This window comes from Aotus nancymaae, unplaced genomic scaffold (assembly GCF_030222135.1).
Source record: "Aotus nancymaae isolate 86718 unplaced genomic scaffold, 86718_ANA_hifiasm-v0.15.2.pri h1tg000053l, whole genome shotgun sequence".
NCBI classification, from domain to species: Eukaryota; Metazoa; Chordata; class Mammalia; order Primates; family Aotidae; genus Aotus; species Aotus nancymaae.
In genome coordinates this window covers 25,606,559-25,626,456 of record NW_026988467.1, presented here as the reverse complement: position 1 = coordinate 25,626,456, position 19,898 = coordinate 25,606,559, and the positions used below count along the sequence as shown (strand labels likewise).

The 19,898-nt window shown below is 38.4% G+C and overlaps 1 protein-coding gene across 33 annotated transcripts in view; it reads right to left on the bottom strand.

Annotated features, from left to right (window-relative positions):
- The window catches only part of EPB41 (erythrocyte membrane protein band 4.1), a 224,210-nt gene that overhangs the window by 75,963 nt on the left and 128,349 nt on the right, over positions 1-19,898 (bottom strand). For all 33 annotated transcript variants that reach the window (XM_064363585.1, XM_012439840.2, XM_064363574.1 and 30 more), the window contains 4 exons: positions 12,356-12,443; positions 9,634-9,786; positions 6,926-7,023; positions 3,720-3,892 (listed from right to left, as the gene is read on the bottom strand). In XM_064363585.1, coding sequence (XP_064219655.1) covers positions 3,720-3,892; positions 6,926-7,023; positions 9,634-9,786; positions 12,356-12,443 — 512 coding nt within the window. The remainder of the gene's footprint in view (positions 1-3,719; positions 3,893-6,925; positions 7,024-9,633; positions 9,787-12,355; positions 12,444-19,898) is intronic.

Sequence of the window (19,898 nt, the reverse complement as noted above, 5' to 3'; positions counted from 1 at the left end):
GTCACAAAACATTACTGACAGAAATTAAAGAAAACCCAAACAAAAGAGGGTGAGGCATGTTTGTGAATTAGAAGACTCAATAGTGTCAATTCTCTCCAAACTGATTCATATAATTAACTAAATCCCAAGAGAACTATTAAGACTTTTTTAGTGGAAATTGAAAATCTGATTCTACAATATGTAATATTGTAGATTATAGAATATAATATTACATATAATTATGTAATATTGTAGAATAATAGCATTCTACGGGCTAAGAATAGCCAAGATAATCTTAGAGAATATTGTTAGAGAACTTGGATAAACACTTACAAAAGCTAGAATAATTAAGATAATGTAGTACTGACATAAGGATAGACAAAGATCAATACAACAGATTAGAGAGACCAGAAATGAACTCCCAAATTTATAGTCACCTGATTTATAACAAAGGTGACATTGGAATGCAGTGGGGAAAGAATGACATTTTATTTTATTATTTTTTTGAGACAGAGTCTGACTCTGTCATCCAGGCTGAAGTGCAGGCACAATCTCAGCTCACTGTAACTTCCATCTCTTGGAGTCAAGCGATTCTCCTGCCTCAGTCTCCCGAGCAGCTGGGAGTACAGGCATGTGCCACCGTGCCTGGCTAATTGGCTAATATTTTTGTATTTTTAGTACAGACAGGGTTTCAACACGTTGGCCTGGCTGGTCTCTAACTCCTAACCTCAAATGATCCACCCACCTCAGCCTCCCAAAGTGCTGAGATTATAGGCGTGAGCCACCATGCCCAGCCAATATTTATTTATTAAAATACACTGTAGCAAGAACTGTGGTAATTAGCAGGACAAGATCATGCATCTTAAAAAAAAAAGTTCAGAATATAAATGTAATAAGGCAGTCAAGCTGTGATTTCTGTGAAGCTTTCTAACTTGTTCAAGATACCAAAGCTCACTAACACTTGACTTATTAACAATTGACTCTTTGGTTACCTCTGCTATTAGAAAAAGACAATACATCAGGCATAATACCTATGTAACCATGAAACTCCATTTAGTGGGGAAAGCTATGGGACATGCTATCAGACAGACCTGGATTTCTGTTCTAGCTTGCAACTTACTGTCTGTGAGATGTTGAACAAGTCACTTTAAATTTTCTAACCTCAGTTTTCGTACCTGAAAAATGGAGATAAAAAGATCATTTCCCACACCTAAGGTAAACTGAAGGTAAGGTGATTTACTGGACAAGGAGGGATATGCCTGATATTGTTATCTGAATACGGCAAAGACATGAAGATTAAATGATTATGCCTCAAACTTAACTTTTCCACAGTAGTTTTTATTTTTCATATCCCCAACTCTACTACTCTTTCAGATTTTCTCATTCTACTAAATGATTAAGGCTAGAAATAAAACTTGAGTTTCTTTTCCTTACCATCTCCAATACTTAATTTATCAGCAATTCAGTCAGTCCTATCTCCAAATGTATCCCTGACTACTTTTCCCTGTCTTTGTTGCCAACACTCAAGTCCAAACTGTCACAGACTCTGCAACAGCCTTCACCCTGCTTCTGCTTTCACTCACACTTCAATGGACTATTCAGCTGTGATCTTTTAAAAATGGGATTCAGATTACACCACTCCAGCTCTAATAGCTTCCCAGTGCAAATGAAATAAAATCTAAACTCTTTACTGTGGCCGATAAGGCCCTATACAATCTGGCTCCCACCTACTTCTCTTATTTTGTACTCCTTGCCCCTGCATTTCCTGGAATCTAGACCTATCCTGTCTGATATGAAAGCTATGTGCCACATGTGGCTATTTAAATTAGAATTAAAATTCCATTCCTCAGTCACATAGCGACACTTCAAGTTCTTAATGGACAGAAACATATAGCTATTGGCTACTGAACTGGATATCACAAGATGAAAGATTTCCATCAGCACAGAAAGGTCCATGGGACAGCACTGCTCTAGACACATGGCAAGCTCATTCCTACCTTCAGGACTTTATACTTACTACTCCCTCTTCTGCAAGGCTCTTCCCCCAGATTTTGAGATGGCTGGCTCCTTTGCATAATTCAGGTCTCAGCTCAAATGAAGCTCCATGGAGAAGCCCTCTAAATTAGATTGGACCATCCAATCTGAAATAGCTCCTTATCTCCCCCATCCCCAGATATTCTATATTCCTTATCCTGTTTTATTTTCTTCACAGCATTCATCACTATCTGAAATTGTTTTGTTTTATTCTTCTGTTTCCAATGACATAATGTTAGCTCCATGAAGGCAGAGACTATGTTTGTATGCTCACAGCTGTATCTATAGTGACTAGAATACCACCTGGCCCATAGGAAGTGTAAAATAAATTGTTGAACAAAGCAATAAATACGTACCTGAAAGAACATGAGTTTTGGAGTTAAACCAACCTGAATTCCACTCTTAGCCCTTCTATTTACCAGCTGTCAAATCTTAAGAAAAGTTATTTAATCTCTGAGCCTAGTTCATAGTGTTTTCATGAAGATTAAGACAAAGCATGCAACATGCCTTGTATTGTTACTATTAAACAGCCCCATACTGAGGCAGGAGAATCGCTTGAACCTGGGAGGTGGAGGTTGCAGTGAGCCAAGATCGCGCCACTGCACTCTAGCCTGGGCGACAGAGCCAGACTCCGTCTCAGAAAACAAACAAACAAACAAATGAAACAGCCCCTTAAAGTTGGGAGAATAGAAAAACACCAAAAAAAAAAAAAAAAGGAGGATGGGGGGTGTCACACCTGTAATCTTAGCACATTAGTTGGGAGGCCGAGGCAGGCAGGTGACTTGAGGCCAGGAATTCAAGACTAGCCTGGCCAACATGGCGAAACTCCATCCCTACTAAAAATACAAAAATTAGCCCGTAGTGGTGGCACATCCCTGTAATACCAGCACTTTGGGAGGCCGAGGAGGGTGGATCACCTGAGGTCACGAGTTTGAGACCAGCCTGGCCAACATGGTGAAATCCCATCTCTACTAAAAATACAAAAATTAGCTGGGCGTGGTGGCACAGGTCTGTAAGCACAGCTACTCAGGAGGCTGAGGCAGGAGAACCACTTGAACCTCGGGAGGCAGAGGTTGCAGTGAGCCAAGGTTTTGCCACTGTACTCCAGCCTGGTCCACAGAATGAGACTCTGTCTCAAAAAAATATAAAAATAAATGATTGTTATAGTAAGACAGACCCTTTTCCTCTTTTCTACTATAGAAAATAACTATCATCAATTAATTAATGAACTTATTTTTTGGAGACAAAGTCTCACTTTGTGGCCTACACTGGAGTACAGAGGTGCAATCATAGGTCACTGCAGCCTTGACCTTCTGGGCTCAAGCCATCCTCCTGCCTCAGCCTCCTGTGTTACTAGGACAGCAGAAAAATATAATAGCTATTTTTAAACACTTAAGGCTTCAGCTTAGCATACTACATTAGATTTTAACTCTGCGGTAGAGATTCTGATAGATTTAGATTTATAGTTCTAATTCTGGTAGTGTTTGATCCACCACTACCTAGCAGTGGAACCATGATCTAGTCACTACTCTCTGAAGCTCAATTTTCCTTTTCTTAAGATGGTTCTATTAAGATTAGAGAACTAGTAAGATCCTTTCATTTTACCACTGAGATTCTTCAATTTCATTGTCTTATAGATAACTGTACTTCCTTTATCTTTCCAAATGAATTATGATGATAAGAAATCATTAATATTTAATACAAACCTCCATCAAGGCTCCGGGATGCCCGTTTACTTGCTGTACGTTCAAAGTGTGGGGCAGGCCTGTCAATTAGAGCACTAGCTTGCCTGGTCTGAGCTTGAGTCCGGCCACTATATCGAAATTTGGATCCCAGCGCAAGAAATTTGCTTTTGGGAATGGTGTCTGTAGATGTCAATCTGGGGGGGAAAAGTCATAATAGTCATATTATTATATATTCATCTCATCATTGTAACACTGTAAAAACAAAATCAAGAATTAAAAAGTTTCACATTTCTTAGGGTTTCCATATAGTTACTAAGAGATTTTCAATCAAGTAACCATTATTTTAGTTCTTTGTCATTTCTCAAAGCAACCAGTATAATTTAGTTGGGACTTATATTAATAGTATCATTTATATCTCTATAGAAAGGGCCTTATAGTTTTCAAAATGTTTTTATAGCACTGCAGTATTTTTCTACATCCTTGTAATGTTTTCACCATTTTATAGATATAGGAAACTGAACCTCAAAAAAGAAGTTACTTGCTTAAGATCACACAACTGTTAGGATATTAGGCAGTAACAAAGTCCAAGCCCAGAGCTCTTTTTCCATTCTACTAGAATCACAGTTTTGTCAAATGTCTTCCAAACTCAATTAATCCCTAGTAATCTCTTTAACAGGTTATTTGGTAAATTTTTAAACTCAGTTAGAAATCTCATCTTTTTCTTATGCAGTACTCTATGTATTCTTTGTACCATACTGAATTAAAACAATCTATTTCTATGCTGGTCTCCCCTAAAAGACTGAATTCTCTAGGAGTAAAGAACAAAGACCATGACTTATTCATCTTTGTGTTTTTGCTTCTGGCATAGGGCCTAGCATGAATATGGTACCCAATAAATATTTGTTGAATAAATACATAAATTACTACATCAAATACTACCAAAAAGAGAGTATTTTTCCCTTTGAGATAATTAATTTCAATTCAGCAAACATACACTTTCTTTTATGTAATGGAGCATTACATTTTAAGGTATCCTTTTATTTTGATGCAACAGATTTAAATATGCCATCCTACAAATAAGTATACTGGCTGCAGCTGAAATCTATACCACAGTTATTAGATATTCAAAAATCACTCTTTTTTACTCCTTGCCTTCTACTTCTGTAGTTTGATTTTAAAGGAGGGATGATGAAAGCATAAATAAATGTGTTAATGCCAATAATTAAGATTCTTTAATTGGGTATAAAATGCACCCTCATGTTTTATTTTGAAATAACTGAAATAATATTTTCTTTGATTTTTCTTCCTGTCGATTGTGCCATAGTGCTATTATATGAAAATATAAATAGGAAAAGATATGAGGATTATCTCTCTCTCTCTTTTTCCGTGGAGAGCCATTTATAAAGAATTAAGTTTATTTATGAATCAAATGATGTGAGGCCTGGGATTTGCTTCAAAATAATCTCAGAAGTAGGGGGAAGGAGTAGGTAGGGATATAGATGAAACAAGATTGGCTTTGGGGTGATAATTACTGAAGCTGGGTGATAAGTACAAGGAGATTTTATTGTACTGTTGCTACATATGAAATTTTCCTTAATAAAGAAACTCTTAAAAAGGCAAACTAGGCTGGATGTGGTGGTTCATGCCTATAATCCCAGCACTTTGGGAGGCCAACGTGGGCAGATCACCTGAGGTCAGGAGTTCGAGACCAGCCTGGTCAACATGGCAAAACCTCGTCTCTACTAAAAATTTAAAAATTAGCCGGGCATGGTGGTGTGCACCTGTAGTCCCAGCTACTTGGGAGGCTGAGGCATTGTGCTACTGCACTCCAGCCTGGCCAACAGAGTGAGATTCTGTCTCAAAAAAAAAACAACAACAAAAGGCAAACTGATAAATAACTAGCTAGTTCTCCTTTTAACACACATAATTACTTGTCTAAAGTCTGTCTTCTATACCAGATTGGGTGTTCCATCATGAGAGAGACTAGAACTATCTTTTGGTATATTTCCAATGCCTACCATGGTGCATACAAGAAGGGTAAGCACACAGAAAATGTTTGGTAAATGAATTCAAGGGGTTAACAATATGGCCTCTTGGCACGGTGGCTCATGCCTGTAATCCCAGCACTTTAGGAGGCTAAGGCAAGTGAATCACTTGAGGTCAGGAGTTCGAGACCAGCCTGGTCAACACAGCGAAACTCCGTATCTACTAAAAATACAAAAAATAGGCAGGCATGGTGGCGGGCATCTGTAATCCCAGCTACTTGGGAAGCTGAGGCAGGAGAATGACTGGAACCCAGGAGCAGCGAGCACAGACTGCACTCCAGCCTGGCAACAGAGCAATACTCCATCTCAATCAATCAAACAAACAAACAAAAAAAGCAGAGGAAATACTTTCTTCTGTCTTCTGATTATCTGGTACAATTAGGCTTCAAATATGCTTCTGTGTGCTCCCTTTCTGGGGTTGATAAGAGCCAAGCTAACAATCAGCTTCACATCTTTAACCTTTTCATATAAAAGCCCCACAAAAAGCAGTTAAGCATTGCTTAAAGAAATTCTGTAGAGAAAATAATAATAAAACAAAAAAATAAAAATTCTGTCCAGGTGCAGTGGCTTACGCCAGTAATCTCAGCATTTTGGGAGGCTAAGGCAGGAGGATCACAAAGTCAGGAGTTTTGAGACTAGCCTGGCCAACATAGTGAAACCCCAACTCTACTAAAAATATAAAAAATTAGCTGGGCGTAGTGGCGGGTGCCTGTAATCCCAGCTACTTTGGAGGCTGAGGCAGGAGAAATCGCTTGAACCGGGGAGGCAGAGGTTGCAGTGAGCCAAGATCGCACCACTGCACTCCAGCCTGGGAGACAGTGCAAGACTCCATCTTAAAAAAAAAAAAAAAAAAGTCCATGTGGAGGTAAATGAGGGTAACTTCCCTTAATCAGACTGATTTTAGCTACAATTTGTGCAATCCCAGAGGCCCTAATAAATGCAGGTTTCCATTCTTTACTCCTTTTTTCCTTCTACCATACACAGAAAGGTGCTTTGGAAATGTTGAGGCATACTTTTCAATCCAAAGGGAGAGAAATGGATTCATTTTGTCTTGCTTAAGATGATCTCACCTGAGCTAAATAAAAGTGCCAGTCATACAAAGAAAGGAATTTTAATAGCAGGCTTAAAATAGAAACATTATAAATAATTTATCCTTGAAAAATACTTAAGTGAGAATAATACCTGAAAAACGTGTGATGTTCTACACAGACTTTCCATAATTTCTTAGCTGCTCGGTAACTGGGAAGTTTGAATCCGATGGTACTTTCATACTGTTCTTGCTACAAAAACACAAATAAACATGAGACATGAAGTTATTACATGTGATACAGTACCAGATTACAGTGATCAGTACCAGAGAAATACGGTGCCACAGAAGAGGCCACTGTTACCAATTTAAGGACATAAAATATCATTTTAAATTTTTTCCTACTTACTGAAAGAAATTCACTCACTGAGGGTGGCTTTTTCCAAAGCAAGAAAACCAGGAAATACATCTCATATCACCTATGCATGTTATTTTGTTTTTCAGAAAACACACACACATTCACTATCCATTTTTCTGAGAAATAATTAAGTCACCTTTTGATTGTCCAGACACTGCTTTTCCTTAGTCACTATCTGCATTTGGGATACTATTCAATGAACAAGGAATGGGATATTGACCAAGTTCTCCAATCAATCAATATTATTATGCAATAGAAATTAGTAATAGGAACCAAAGATTTTAGTTCAAGCCAGATTTTTAAATCAATCTTTTAAACTGACTAATAAAAATTATATATACTTATCATCTATGACATGTTGTTTTGAAATATGTATACTCTGTGTAATGGTTAAATTGAGCTGATTAACATATGTATTACCTGACATATTTACTAATTTTTTGAGATGAGAAAACCTAAAATCTAGTGTCTTAGCAATTTTTCAAGAATATAATACATTGTTATTAATGATAGTTCACCATGTTGTACAATAGATCTCTTGAACTTATTCCTCAGATTCTTAAATCACTAAATGTTTCTCTTTTTTTCCTTTTGATTGATCATTAATTTATCTAGATACCACTTTGACTGAAGCAAACCATATTCTGCCAGGGCTACTAAAAACACTGTCCTGTTGACCTTTCACCTCTTTGTTTCTACTTTAACCATTTTTTTTTTTTGAGACAGAGTCTCGCTCTGTCGCCAGGCTGTGGTGCAATGGCCCGATTCCGGCTCACTGCAACCTCCGCCTTCCAGGTTCAAGCGATTCTCCGGCCTCAGCCTCCCGGGTAGTTGGGACTACAGGCACCATGTCCAGCTAATTTTTGTATTTTTTTTTAGAAGAGACGGGGTATCACCATGTTGGCCACGATGGTTTCGATCTCTTGACCTTGTGATCCACCTGCCTCGGCCTCCCTAAGTGCTGGGGTTACAGGTGACAGCCACTGCACCCAGCAAACTTTAAGCATATTTTATAAGATGGAAAGGAAACTAACACTTATTTTGAGTGTCTACTATTGCCAATAACATTATGATTAGATAGTATCATCTATATTTTTACACATGAAGAAACTGAGGTCAGAGAAGTTTCTTTTTTCTCTTTTTTTAACTTTTTTTTTTTTTTCTGCCAGATACCTCTAGTTCAAGAGGTCAGAGAAGTTATTTGCTCAGTTCCACAGGTATGAAATGACAGAACCAGATTTTCACCCTCTTCACCATACCATGCCACAGTGAAATCATCTATTGCAGCCACAATACTCTGTTTCTCAAATCCTGTTATTCCTGATTGTCTTCTTAAATAAGAATTCTACCTTTTTAGAAGCTAAAGACGTCCCATTATCATATTAACATGTGTGAGGGATGGGATTCTAATTTGCTGTTATATTCCTGGTCCCTAGAATAGTGTCCAACACAGGAAAGCTCTCAATAAATATTTATGGACTGAATAACTCTTGAATTTGAAATTTTAAGGGAAGACACTGATTGCTCTGTACTAGGCATAGGTAAATAATTATGATACAAAATAAATGCTTCTATGGTAATCCCCATCCAAGATTTTTAAGGCTGCACATCCAGAATTTCCAGGCTCAAATAAAGAGCCATTTTTCACCAGCAGATGGTGATACATACATAAAAAAGCCACTTTAGGTTAGTATCATTTCCTACATAGAACTTTTACAGCTGTCATCTCATTTGATCAAATAACTATGATGGAGAAGGTATTATCCTGCTCAAATGATAAGGAAGTAGAGCCTTAGATTTGTCCAGGTCGTTTGCTTAGTATGTGGCAGAAAAGAAGCCAGAACTTTTTTTAAAAAAACTTTAATTCCTACTTTAACAATTTTATGCTATTCCATAATGGCTCTTCAATACAAAAGTTAAATTTGGCCAGCATTAGTTTATCCTGAAACCAACTAATAAATGAATTATCTGGTACAAAGTTGAACATCCAACTCTATTAAAAATCTAGAACTTGGCCCTAGAACACACTCTCAGTTGCCATGAGAAGCTATGCATACAAATAAATTTTAATTATATGAGGTAAGGGATTCCTGGGGCCAAACATGATTAATTTATCCCCACAAATAATTTTAAAATCTCATGCTACTCAATTTAAAAATATTTTTCCATTAAGTTTTTGCTTGGAGTAAACAAGGAACAAATCTATCAGTTTAACTTTTTGCGATGGTATATTTACTTACAAAAAGTGAATTGTCCAGAAGACCAGTAGTAAGAAAAAGAAGCAGCATTACAGGACTGATCAACTTAGAAAACGGAATTATCAGCCCTAGAATAGTTAACTACAGAGAGACTTCTTAGATGACTTAATAAGGAAAATGGAAATGAACAGATATGTCAGATACAGTCTGCATCTGGTTTAGCAGGAAGGAAATACAAATTCTGTACCTCTCCAGGCCGAATCTTGATGAAAAAGCTGCTACGTTTATAAGAAATCTTTAGCACTTTGGGCCAAGGGAAACGGTTAATCCTCAGCTTATCTTTGTAAACCAGAAGGCCACTAGAGCAGACACCTAGGATGATGTCTACTCCCTCCAAGTCCTGAAAAAGAAAAATGTTAGCATTTCAGTCTGGAGCAAAGTACTCAATACACTGTTGACTATTACTAGATAATCTGAAGATAACCAAAAACAGTTACAAAACATACAATGAAAAAGAAAGCTTAGTCTAACAATTATAATTTATGGGTCTATTATGTTTAAATCAACAGTCATGACTTCCTGGAGAGCAGGGCTTAGAGCTAGGTATACTATCAAAAATATATGCACAATTATTAATTCTTATTTTTTTATGATAAAGCGGTAATAGCTCCAGAAATCATGTTAAGTGTAGGAGTTAACTCTATTCCTATATAAACTTAGCATAAAACAATCTTAGGTTCTTAAAATCGATGTTAACTATATTAAATTAAAAATATGATCCCTAAGTCAAGATGTTAAATTAAGGCACAATGAAGTCATATTTACATGTCTCTTTATTTATTTACTTATTTTTTGAGACAGTCTCACTCTGTCACCCAGGCTGGAGTGCAGTGGTGGGATCTCATCTCACTACAACCTCCACCTCCTGGATTCAATTGATTCTTCTGCCTCAGCCTCCTGAGTTGGGATTACAGGTGCACACTACCATGCTATTTGTATTTTTTGTAGAGATGGGGTTTCACCATGTTGGTCAGGTTGGTCTTGAACTCCTAACCTCACGATCCGCCTGCCTCGGCCTCCCAAACTGCTGGGATAAACAGGCATGAGCCACCGCGCCCAACCTACATGCCACTTTATTAAAGAAAACGTTAAAAAAATTAAATATGTAATATTAATCATCTATATCTGTAATTCAAAAATAAATTTCACCTGTGTTAGTTCCTACAGCTAAGTTTGTTTAGATAAGTAATCAAAACACAAAGTTAAATGCTTCTTGACTACTCTTTTCCCAAAAATGAGTACAGAGAAATATATTAGTGCCTACATGTATTATACACAAGCATAACAGAGAAGTAGAAATTACATAAAGTTCCAATTCAGTGACTGTGTAACTGAGAATTTCCCAGAAAATGCCCTCTTAAATTTTTAAAGCTTGCAGATATAACCACATCTCACTTTGGAAAAACAATTTGCTTTATAATACTGCATCAATACCTGACTTGACACCAGTTTCCAGCAGGAATTGAGAAGCAAACTCCAACCATTTCAATTCTAGAAATATATCTAATCTGATGTATTGATCTTCCTCCAATATACTTCAGAGATTCATAGAAGTTGTAGTACCCAGCGAAAAACAATCCAGAGCAAAATTTTTTTTTTTTTTTGAGACAAGGTCTCAACTGTCGCCCAGGCTGGAGTGCAGTGGTGCAATCTAGGCTCACTGCAGCCTCTACCTCCTGGGTTCAAGCAATCCTCCCATCTCAGCCTCCAGAGTAGCTGGGACCACCAAAGGCACACACCACCATGCCTGACTAATTTTTTGTATTTTCTGTGGAGACAGGGTTTCATCATGCTCCCCAGGCTGGTGTTGAACTCCTGAGCTTTAGCAATTGACCGCCTCAGTCTCCAAAATTGTTGGGATTACAGGTTTGAGCCACCATGCCTCGCACTGGACCTCCCCAGCAACTTTAGTAGCTGAAGATGAGAAAAGTCAGGAGACTTTCCTTAAGTATTCATTCTGTTAGGTTGCATTAGGTAGAACTAGGATTAAAGCTCCAGTTTCCAGGGCCCTATCCTAGTGGTTTTTGAATGAGCCACTGTGGTTCATTCAGTGTGCCTCAGAATAACCTGGAGAACTTGTTAAAATGTATTGTGCTGAGCTCCACCCCCAGAGATTCTAACTCAGCAAGCCTGGGATGGGGCCTGAAATATGCATTTCTAACAAGTTCCTAAGTGAGGCTAAATGTTGCTGACTCAGAGACCACAATTTGAGAACCACTACTCTAGGCCAATGGTTTTCATATTCAAGCATGAATTAGAATCATTTGGATGTTTATTAAATCTGGAGATTCTAGAACCTCTTCTCCAAATTAATTTTATAAATATGAGGAGAGCTCAGGGATCTCCATATTTAATAAACACTCCCTTGGTGATTCTGATGTAGGTGATGCTGGCTGTCAAACAGGCCTGCTGCCCACTACTCTATATTTTTTAATACTACTACCTTTTAGGAAAATCAATTTCCTTTTCTCTAGGGGGCTATCTTTTGATCTTAACAGTAGCTTGGATATGAAACTTTATTCGGAGAGTGGATATGCTAAGAGGAAAATTCAATTGATACAGTTGACTGATTTAACTGATACACTTAAAATGCTAACAAGAACTATTATTTCCCTCTTTTATTTGAGATGAGGTCTTGCTGTCACCGGGGCTGGAGTGCAGTGGCACAATCATAACTCACTGTACCCTCAACCTCCTGGACTCAAGTGATCCTCCTGCCTCAGCCTCCTGAGTAGCTGAGACTACAGGCATGAGCTGCTGTGTCTATCTAGTATATCTTCTGAATGTTTTAAAATACCCCAGTTGTTGGTAAGAAATATCATATGACACAAATGTGATACATACATAACAGACATGTATCATATAATGTCTTACACATGGATATTAATAAAGGACAAAGTTATCATTACCTTTGCTTTATGAAGATCAACCCCATACATAGACAACTTTTTGGCATTCTCAAGAAATTCCAAGTCAGCCTGAGCTGGAGTCATAGACCTTTGATAGAAGAAAAACATAAAATTCTTTCAGTGTCATAGTGTCAGCATTTACAGTAACATTTATATATTCATTGTATTTAAAACACATGAACATACATATACCACTATGTATGTAAGATATACTTTCTAGTCCTGAAAGTAGGTTATTATGGAACAGGACTCATCACTACCTCTATTTAAATAATTAAAAGATATCATGGGGAAACAAAAAGTCACCAAAAATCTACCCCCTCCAATTTTTTTCAATACTACTAAACAATTTTCTTAAAATTAGAAAGTTAAAAATTTCTTAAAATAAGAAATTTTTCTTAAAATTCTCATCTATCATTAGTTCTGCCTCTTTCGCTTTACTCTTTTTCTCCAACATATATAAACTCCTCCCACTAATTTTTCTTGCCAAAGAGATGATCAAATTAAATCCTCAGAGGGCATGGTGCAATTTACAATATCCTCTTATAGCTGCCTTTTTCTCTCCATACCCCTGAATTGAGTTATGGAAATTAAACAAGAGGGCAGCTGATGTTATTTAACTGAGGACTCTTAATTGGGGCAGGCTTGATGAAAAGAAAATTTCTGGTAACAGATGGTGTCTTGTCCACTGATATAAACAAAATAAACTGGTTAATAGAAGCACATAGATAATGGTGCTGCTTTCTCTGTTATTAACATGTCTTCATTACCAGGCATATAATGAATTAGATTTGTTTGAAAACAGTCAGTCTCATTGTCTAAACACTCACTGTAACAGTCTTCTCCTCTATAAATTTTCCCTCTTTTGAAAAGTGTTCATGAGCTGTTACATAGAGCTTTCAAGACAAAAATATCACTCCTAATGCTGCACAATTCAGACCAATCAAGTATAACTTCACAGTAACAATAATACCGCCACATCCCCAAGGAAAAAATATGTAAATGCCAGTTTCCCATAAGACTGCCTCAAGCTAGAGAAAGCTGCAGGGGTCTCTTCATTTAACAGAGAAAAGTCTCTTCCAAATACATCTGTCTTTACCCTAATTAAAAAGACAAAAGATTCCTTGGAACAACCACCACCAAAATATATATGTAATAGGAGAGAGGCTGCAGATTTGTTAATGACTCAGACTTCGTGAATAAACTTATTTTTACAAGCACTGAAGCATTCTATCAATTCTATTCATTAACGAACCTGAAATTGAAGAATAAAAGGAGAATGGAAAATGAGCCCCGTATGCAAGTCTGTATATTCAAGTCATTAAAAGCATTTCAGGAAAGTTTTGCACTTTAAAATTTTTTTTCCATCTAAATTACATACATTTTTTTCTTTTTCTTTTTTTTTTTGAGATGGAGTCTCACTCTGTGCCCAGGCTGGAGTGCAGGCTTTCAGATCACTGCAACCTCTACCTCCCGGGTTCAAGTGATTCTCCTGCCTCAGCCTCCCAAGTAGCTGGGATTACAGGTGCGTGCCACCACGCCCACCAACATGGGGGTTCACCATGTTGGTCAGGCTGGTCTCGAACCCCTGACCTTGTGATCCACCAACCTCAGCCTCCCAAAGTGCTGGGATTACAGGCGTGAGCCACCACGCCTGGCTAGTTACATTTTTTTCTAGTTAGCGTTACTCCTATTTTATGTTTCTGCTGTTGTTACTGTTATCAATTAGATGAATTTTAGGATTTTCTTTTTCTTTTTTTCTTTTTGAGACAGGGTCTCACTCTGTCACCCAGGCTGCAGTGTAATGGTGCGAACACAGCTCACTGCAACCTCCACTTCCCAGGCTCAAGTGATTCTCCCACCTCAGACTCCTGACTAGCTGGGTCTACAGGTGGGTGCCACCCCAGCTAATTTTCTTATTTTTTGTACAGAGGAGGTCTCAGTATGTTGCCCAGGCTGATCTTGAACTCCTAAGCTCAAGCCATCCTCCAGCCTCAGCCTCCCAAAGTAGCAGGATTACAAGTGTGAGCCACCACTCCTGGCTGAATTTTAGGATTTTGAAGCTGGAAAGGAGCTTGAAGTTTAAAGAATATAACAATTTCATTTTGCTGTTGAAGAAACAGGTCCTCAGGGATCACATTATCATAGGCAGGTTAGGACCCTTAGATGAGACAGCAGACTTAAGTCAGAACTCAAGTCACATTACTTGGGCTGGAATCCAGGCTCCAACAGCGGTCAGCCAGTGTCTCCCTCCATCTCCTCTATAAAACAAGAATCATAATAATGTGTATTTCCAGATACTAGGATAGGCAATGATTTTTTTTTTTTTTTTTTTTTTTTGCTGAATGAATGAATGTTACTATTAGGATTGAAACAATGGTTGTAAAACTGCTTTATAGACATGAATAGTTATTATTATTGCAACCTCAGTTTTCTGATAGTCCAGTGGTTCATCTACATACAGATCATAAAATTAAGAGACACAATTTGGATCACTTGAATATGAAGACAAATTTTAAAACATTAAATAAAGCAATCATGATAAAATCTTCCCTATACTCACTCCTCCTCTAAGGGACATTAATAGGGTCAATCAATCTGAATATAGATTTAAATTTCACAGTATGTAGTTAGATGCTTCTATAAATAAGCATGTTTTACATGTTTCTATAAATAGCATGCTTTAAAAAATAAGGAGAGATCTTTAACTTTAAAACTTCCTTGTTAGTTGAAAATAATATTTATATTTGAAGTTTGGCTGATGTTTGCATTTAAAATCTTTAACTTAATTTTTAGCTAGGCTCAGTGGCACACACCTACAGTCCTAGCTACTCCGGAGGCTGAAGCAGGAGTATTGCTTGAGTCTATGAGCCTAGGCGACATAAACAGACCTTGTCTCTAAAAAAAGAAAGAAAAAGAATAATTTTAGCTGGGTGCAGTGACCTGCAGTCCCAGCTACTTGGGAGCCTGAGGCAGGTAGATTGCTTGAGTTTAAGGCTGCAAGTGAGTTATAATTATACCTGTAAACAACACTGCACTTCAGGTTGCACAACATAACAAGATCCCTTTAAATTTTTTTTAAAAATATAATACTAATTTAAGGAAAAAAATTATTATTATTTTTTGAGTCTCGCTCTGTTGTGCAGGCTGGAGTGCAGTTGCATCATCTCAGCTAACCACAACCTCCGCCTCCCGGGTTCAAATGGTTCTTCTGCCTCAGCCTTCTGAGTAGCTGGTAGCTGGGACCATAGGCGCACACCACTACACCCACCTAATTTTTGTATTTTTAGTAGAGAAGGAGGGGTTTCACAATATTGGCCAGTCTGGTCTCAAACTCCTGACCTCATGATCCGTCCACCTCAGCCTCCCAAAGTGCTGGGATTACAGGCATGAGCCACCATGCCTGGCCAAGAAAAAAAAAATTTTAAGAGACAGGGTCTTGCTCTGTTGCCCAGGTTAGAGTGCACTGGCACCATCATGGCTCACTGCAGCCTTGACCTCCTGAACTTAAGCAATCCTCTAGCCTCAGCCTCCTGAGTAGCTGGGACCACAGGCGTGTGCCACCACACCCAGCTAATTTTTTAATTTTTTTAATTTTGATAGAGACAGGATGTCCCTTTGTTGCCCAATCCTGAGTAGCTGGGACTACAGGCATGTGCCACCACACCCAGCTAATTTTTTGTTGTTGTAGTTTTTGTAGAGATGGGGTCTCACCATGTTGGCCAGGCTGGTCTTGAACTCTTGGGCTCAAGTGATCTGCCCAACTCAGTCTCCAAAAGTGCTGGAATTACAGGCATGAGCCATCATGCTCAGCCTTAAAATTTCCATTTATTTATATCAGTACAGACTGATGAATTTTCATTTTATTCAATGTAGTACATCAATTATTTTCCTTATCTATTTTAATGCTTAAATTGCCCCAGATTTGATCAGTGGGAACCTCTCCAAGCTAGATTCTGTGTCCTTCTGACCATTTCCCATCATTTTTCCAGTATTTCCTTCTGACACAATGTAGTAGAGTATGTATCTGTGTATGTATCTACTTTTTTACATCTATATTTTTACATCTACCTATCTATATATTGGAAACCACAAGTTCACATTGAAGCCTCCAGTTTTAACACAATATCCTAATAGGGTTCATTTTAGTTTCTCCCTTTCCATAATTTAGGTCTCCCTTTACTGACAGTGAGAAACCTGGCTCTCGTTACCCTGAATACATTGACTAATTTGATCAGTCCCTCTTGATATGATCATATAATCTCTCATTGCAGCCATGGACCCCTCCCATATGTAGATGCCCTTTTCACCCTACTCGAACCCTGAATTCCCCATTCTGGGCTTCTCGGTACATGTGGATGTCCTCCTTACCTCACCAGGGTTCTGACTGCTGGTGTGGGACCATCTCTTCACCCTGCTTAGGTTCTGACACTCTGCATCAAGTACCACCCCATATGGATGCCCCCCCACATCCTACGTAGGCCTTTCCCCCACATGGATGCCCTTCTTGCTCTGCTTGGCTTCCGAAACCCACCACGGGGTGCCCACACATGACTATCATCCTCATCCACTTGAAGCTAACTCTTCATGCCAGGCTGCCCCCCAAACCATGAACCCACTCCTCACTCTTCTTAGGCCTCAATATTCCAAGCCAGACTGCCCCTCTGCATGGATGACTACCTTGCTCTGCCCCACCTAATGTTCCCAGAGAGCTTTTTCTGATTATAAAAATCATACGCATTCACTGTATGAAATTTGGAAAATATCATTAAGAGCACAGAAAAGAAAATCTATAGTCTCACCACCCACAGACATCTTTGCATGTTAACACAACATGTATTTTAAAAAATTAATATCACAAAATAAATTATTTTTTGCCTTAAAATTTTAATGATCAAGGTTTTCCCTAAAATTTCTAAGACCTTTGAAAGTCATAACAAACCAGCTGGGAAGAGATTAGACACCTCTAAACCATTAAAAGTAGTGTCTTGAATTTATTCAGTACCACCTAATAATTTACTACTTCTAAGTACTGTAGCTTATGAAAGTACCTGACCAGAAAGCTCTGGCACTGGTTAACTCTTGCTCATTAAAAAGAGAAGTTACAATAAAGTTTCCCTGCATTTACTTCAAGCAAATGGGGTCAAAATAGAGCTATTCAGTGAATTCCAGTATTATGTGACTGCCTTTTAATAATGTTTGTTATATCTCTTAGTTAAGGATTGTGATTTCAAATAATTAGGTGGGGGACAACAGACAAGTTTACATACCTTCCTAATACCCATAAATGGAGGGCAATTAATTTTAAAGCTTGATTTGCTAGTGTAAATTTAAAGTGTCAAATATAGCTTTAAAATCCCGGTCTGGGCAAATGGCCACTACTAAGGATTCGATTTACACAGGTTGTCTTCTATTTCAGAAGCAGTATGGTATTTGCTTGTACTGCACTTGCCATTGCATAGTAAAATGCATATGCCTCAGCTGAAGTTTCTTTGGAGTAGTTAAAATGCCATGTTGAGCTGGGTGCGGTGGCTCACGCCTGTAATCCCAGCACTTCGGGAGGCTGAGGCAGGTGGATCATGAGGTCAGGAGTTCAAGACCAGCCTGGCCAAGATGTTGAAACCCCGTCTCTACTAAAAATACAAAAATTAGCTGGGCGCAGTGGCACGCGCCTGTAATCCCAGCTACTAAGGAGGCTGAGGCAAGAGAAACACTTGAACCTGGGAGGCAGAGGTTGCAGTGAGCCAAGATCGTGCCATTGCACTCCAGCCTGGGTGACAGAGTGAGACTCTGTCTCAAAAAAAAAGCATGTTGTTGGACATAATTAAATTGTTCATTTGGGTTTGTTTGTGAGGGTTGCAAATCTTTCCAAACAGAAGCAAGTAAATTCCAAGATAACAGACTTATAAATGTTCTCATCATGGTGATCCATTATTCCTCAATTTCTACCACATCCCTAACAGAACATCAACTGAACTATATCCATTTGTCCCTAGAGATTGTTTCACCTAATTGGGTTTAAATTCTGATAAAAATTAAAACTACTTATCCAAACCAAGACATATACATTCATCACTTGTAAAATGAGGTTAAGAATTATTATTAATCCTAGCAGATATTTGAACTTTAACTATATACTGTCATTGTACTAATCACTTCATATAAATTTTCTGATTTAACAATTAGAAAATTCACATTATTGTCTTTATTTTTCAGATGAAAAAATTGAAGCTTAGAGAGTGTAAGTAACTTACCAAGAGGCAAACAGCTCATAAGGAATGGGTTCTGAATTCAAAGAAAGGCTGACTCCAGAGCCCAAGCTGTTAACTATGGTGCCCTATTGCCTAACTCAGAGGTTCTTAAACTTTTTTGATCTCAGGACCTCTTTATTCTCTTAACAATTATTGTAAAAATTATTGAGGACCCTAAAGAACTTTTCTTTTCTTTTCTTTTCTTTCCTTCTTCTTCTTTTCTTTTTCTTGAGATGGAGGTTCGCTCTTGTTCCCTAGGCTGGAGTACAATGGTATAATCTCAGCTTACTGCAACCTACGCCTCCCAGGTTCAAGTGAATCTCCTGCCTCGGCCTCCCAAGTAGCTGGGATTCCAGGCATATGCCACTATGCCTAGGTAATTTTATATTTTTAGTAGAGATGAGGTTTCTCTGTGTTGGTCAGGCTGATCTCGAACTCCCAACCTCAGGTGATCTGCCCGCCTCAGCCTCCCAAAGTGCTGGGATTACAGATATGAGCCACTGCCCCAGCCAAGAGCTTTTCTTTTTCTTTCTTTTTTTGTTTGAGATGGAGTCTCACTCTGTCACCCAGGCTGGAGTGCAGTGGAGTACAACCTCCACCTCCTGGGTTCAAGCAGTTCTCCTGCCTCAGCCTCCCAAGTAGCTGGGACTACAGGTATGTGCCACCACACCTGGCTAATTTTTTATATTCTTAGTAGAGAAGGGGTTTTACCATGTTAGCCAGAATGGTCTCCATCTCCTGACCTTGTGATCTGCCTACCCTAGGCTCCCAAAGTGCTAGGATTACAGGTGTGAGCCACCATGCCCGGCTCAAGAACTTTTCTTTATATGGCTCATAGCCACATGGTGAAATCCCTTTCTACTAAAAATACAAAAATTAGCTGGGCATGGTGACACATGCCTGTAATCCCAGCTACTCAGGAGGCTGAGGGAGGAGAATTGCTTGAACCCGGGAGGCAGAGATTGCAGTGAGCTGAGATCGCACCATTGCACTCTAGCCTGGGCGACAAGAGTAAAACTCTATCTCAAAATAAAATAAAATAAAATACAGTAACCCCATTTTTTTAAAACACAAATAACATATTTTCTGAAAAATAACAATATTTTCTGAAAAGGTAATGAAAAGCAATATTGCTTTACGTATTTATAAATCTCTTCAATGTCTGGCATAGAAGACAGCTGAATTCTCCCAACTGCTTCTGCATTCAGTCTATTGCAATATATTAATTTGGCAGTATGTAAAGAAATCTGATATCACACAGACATGTAGTTGGAAAAGGAATGTCTATGAAT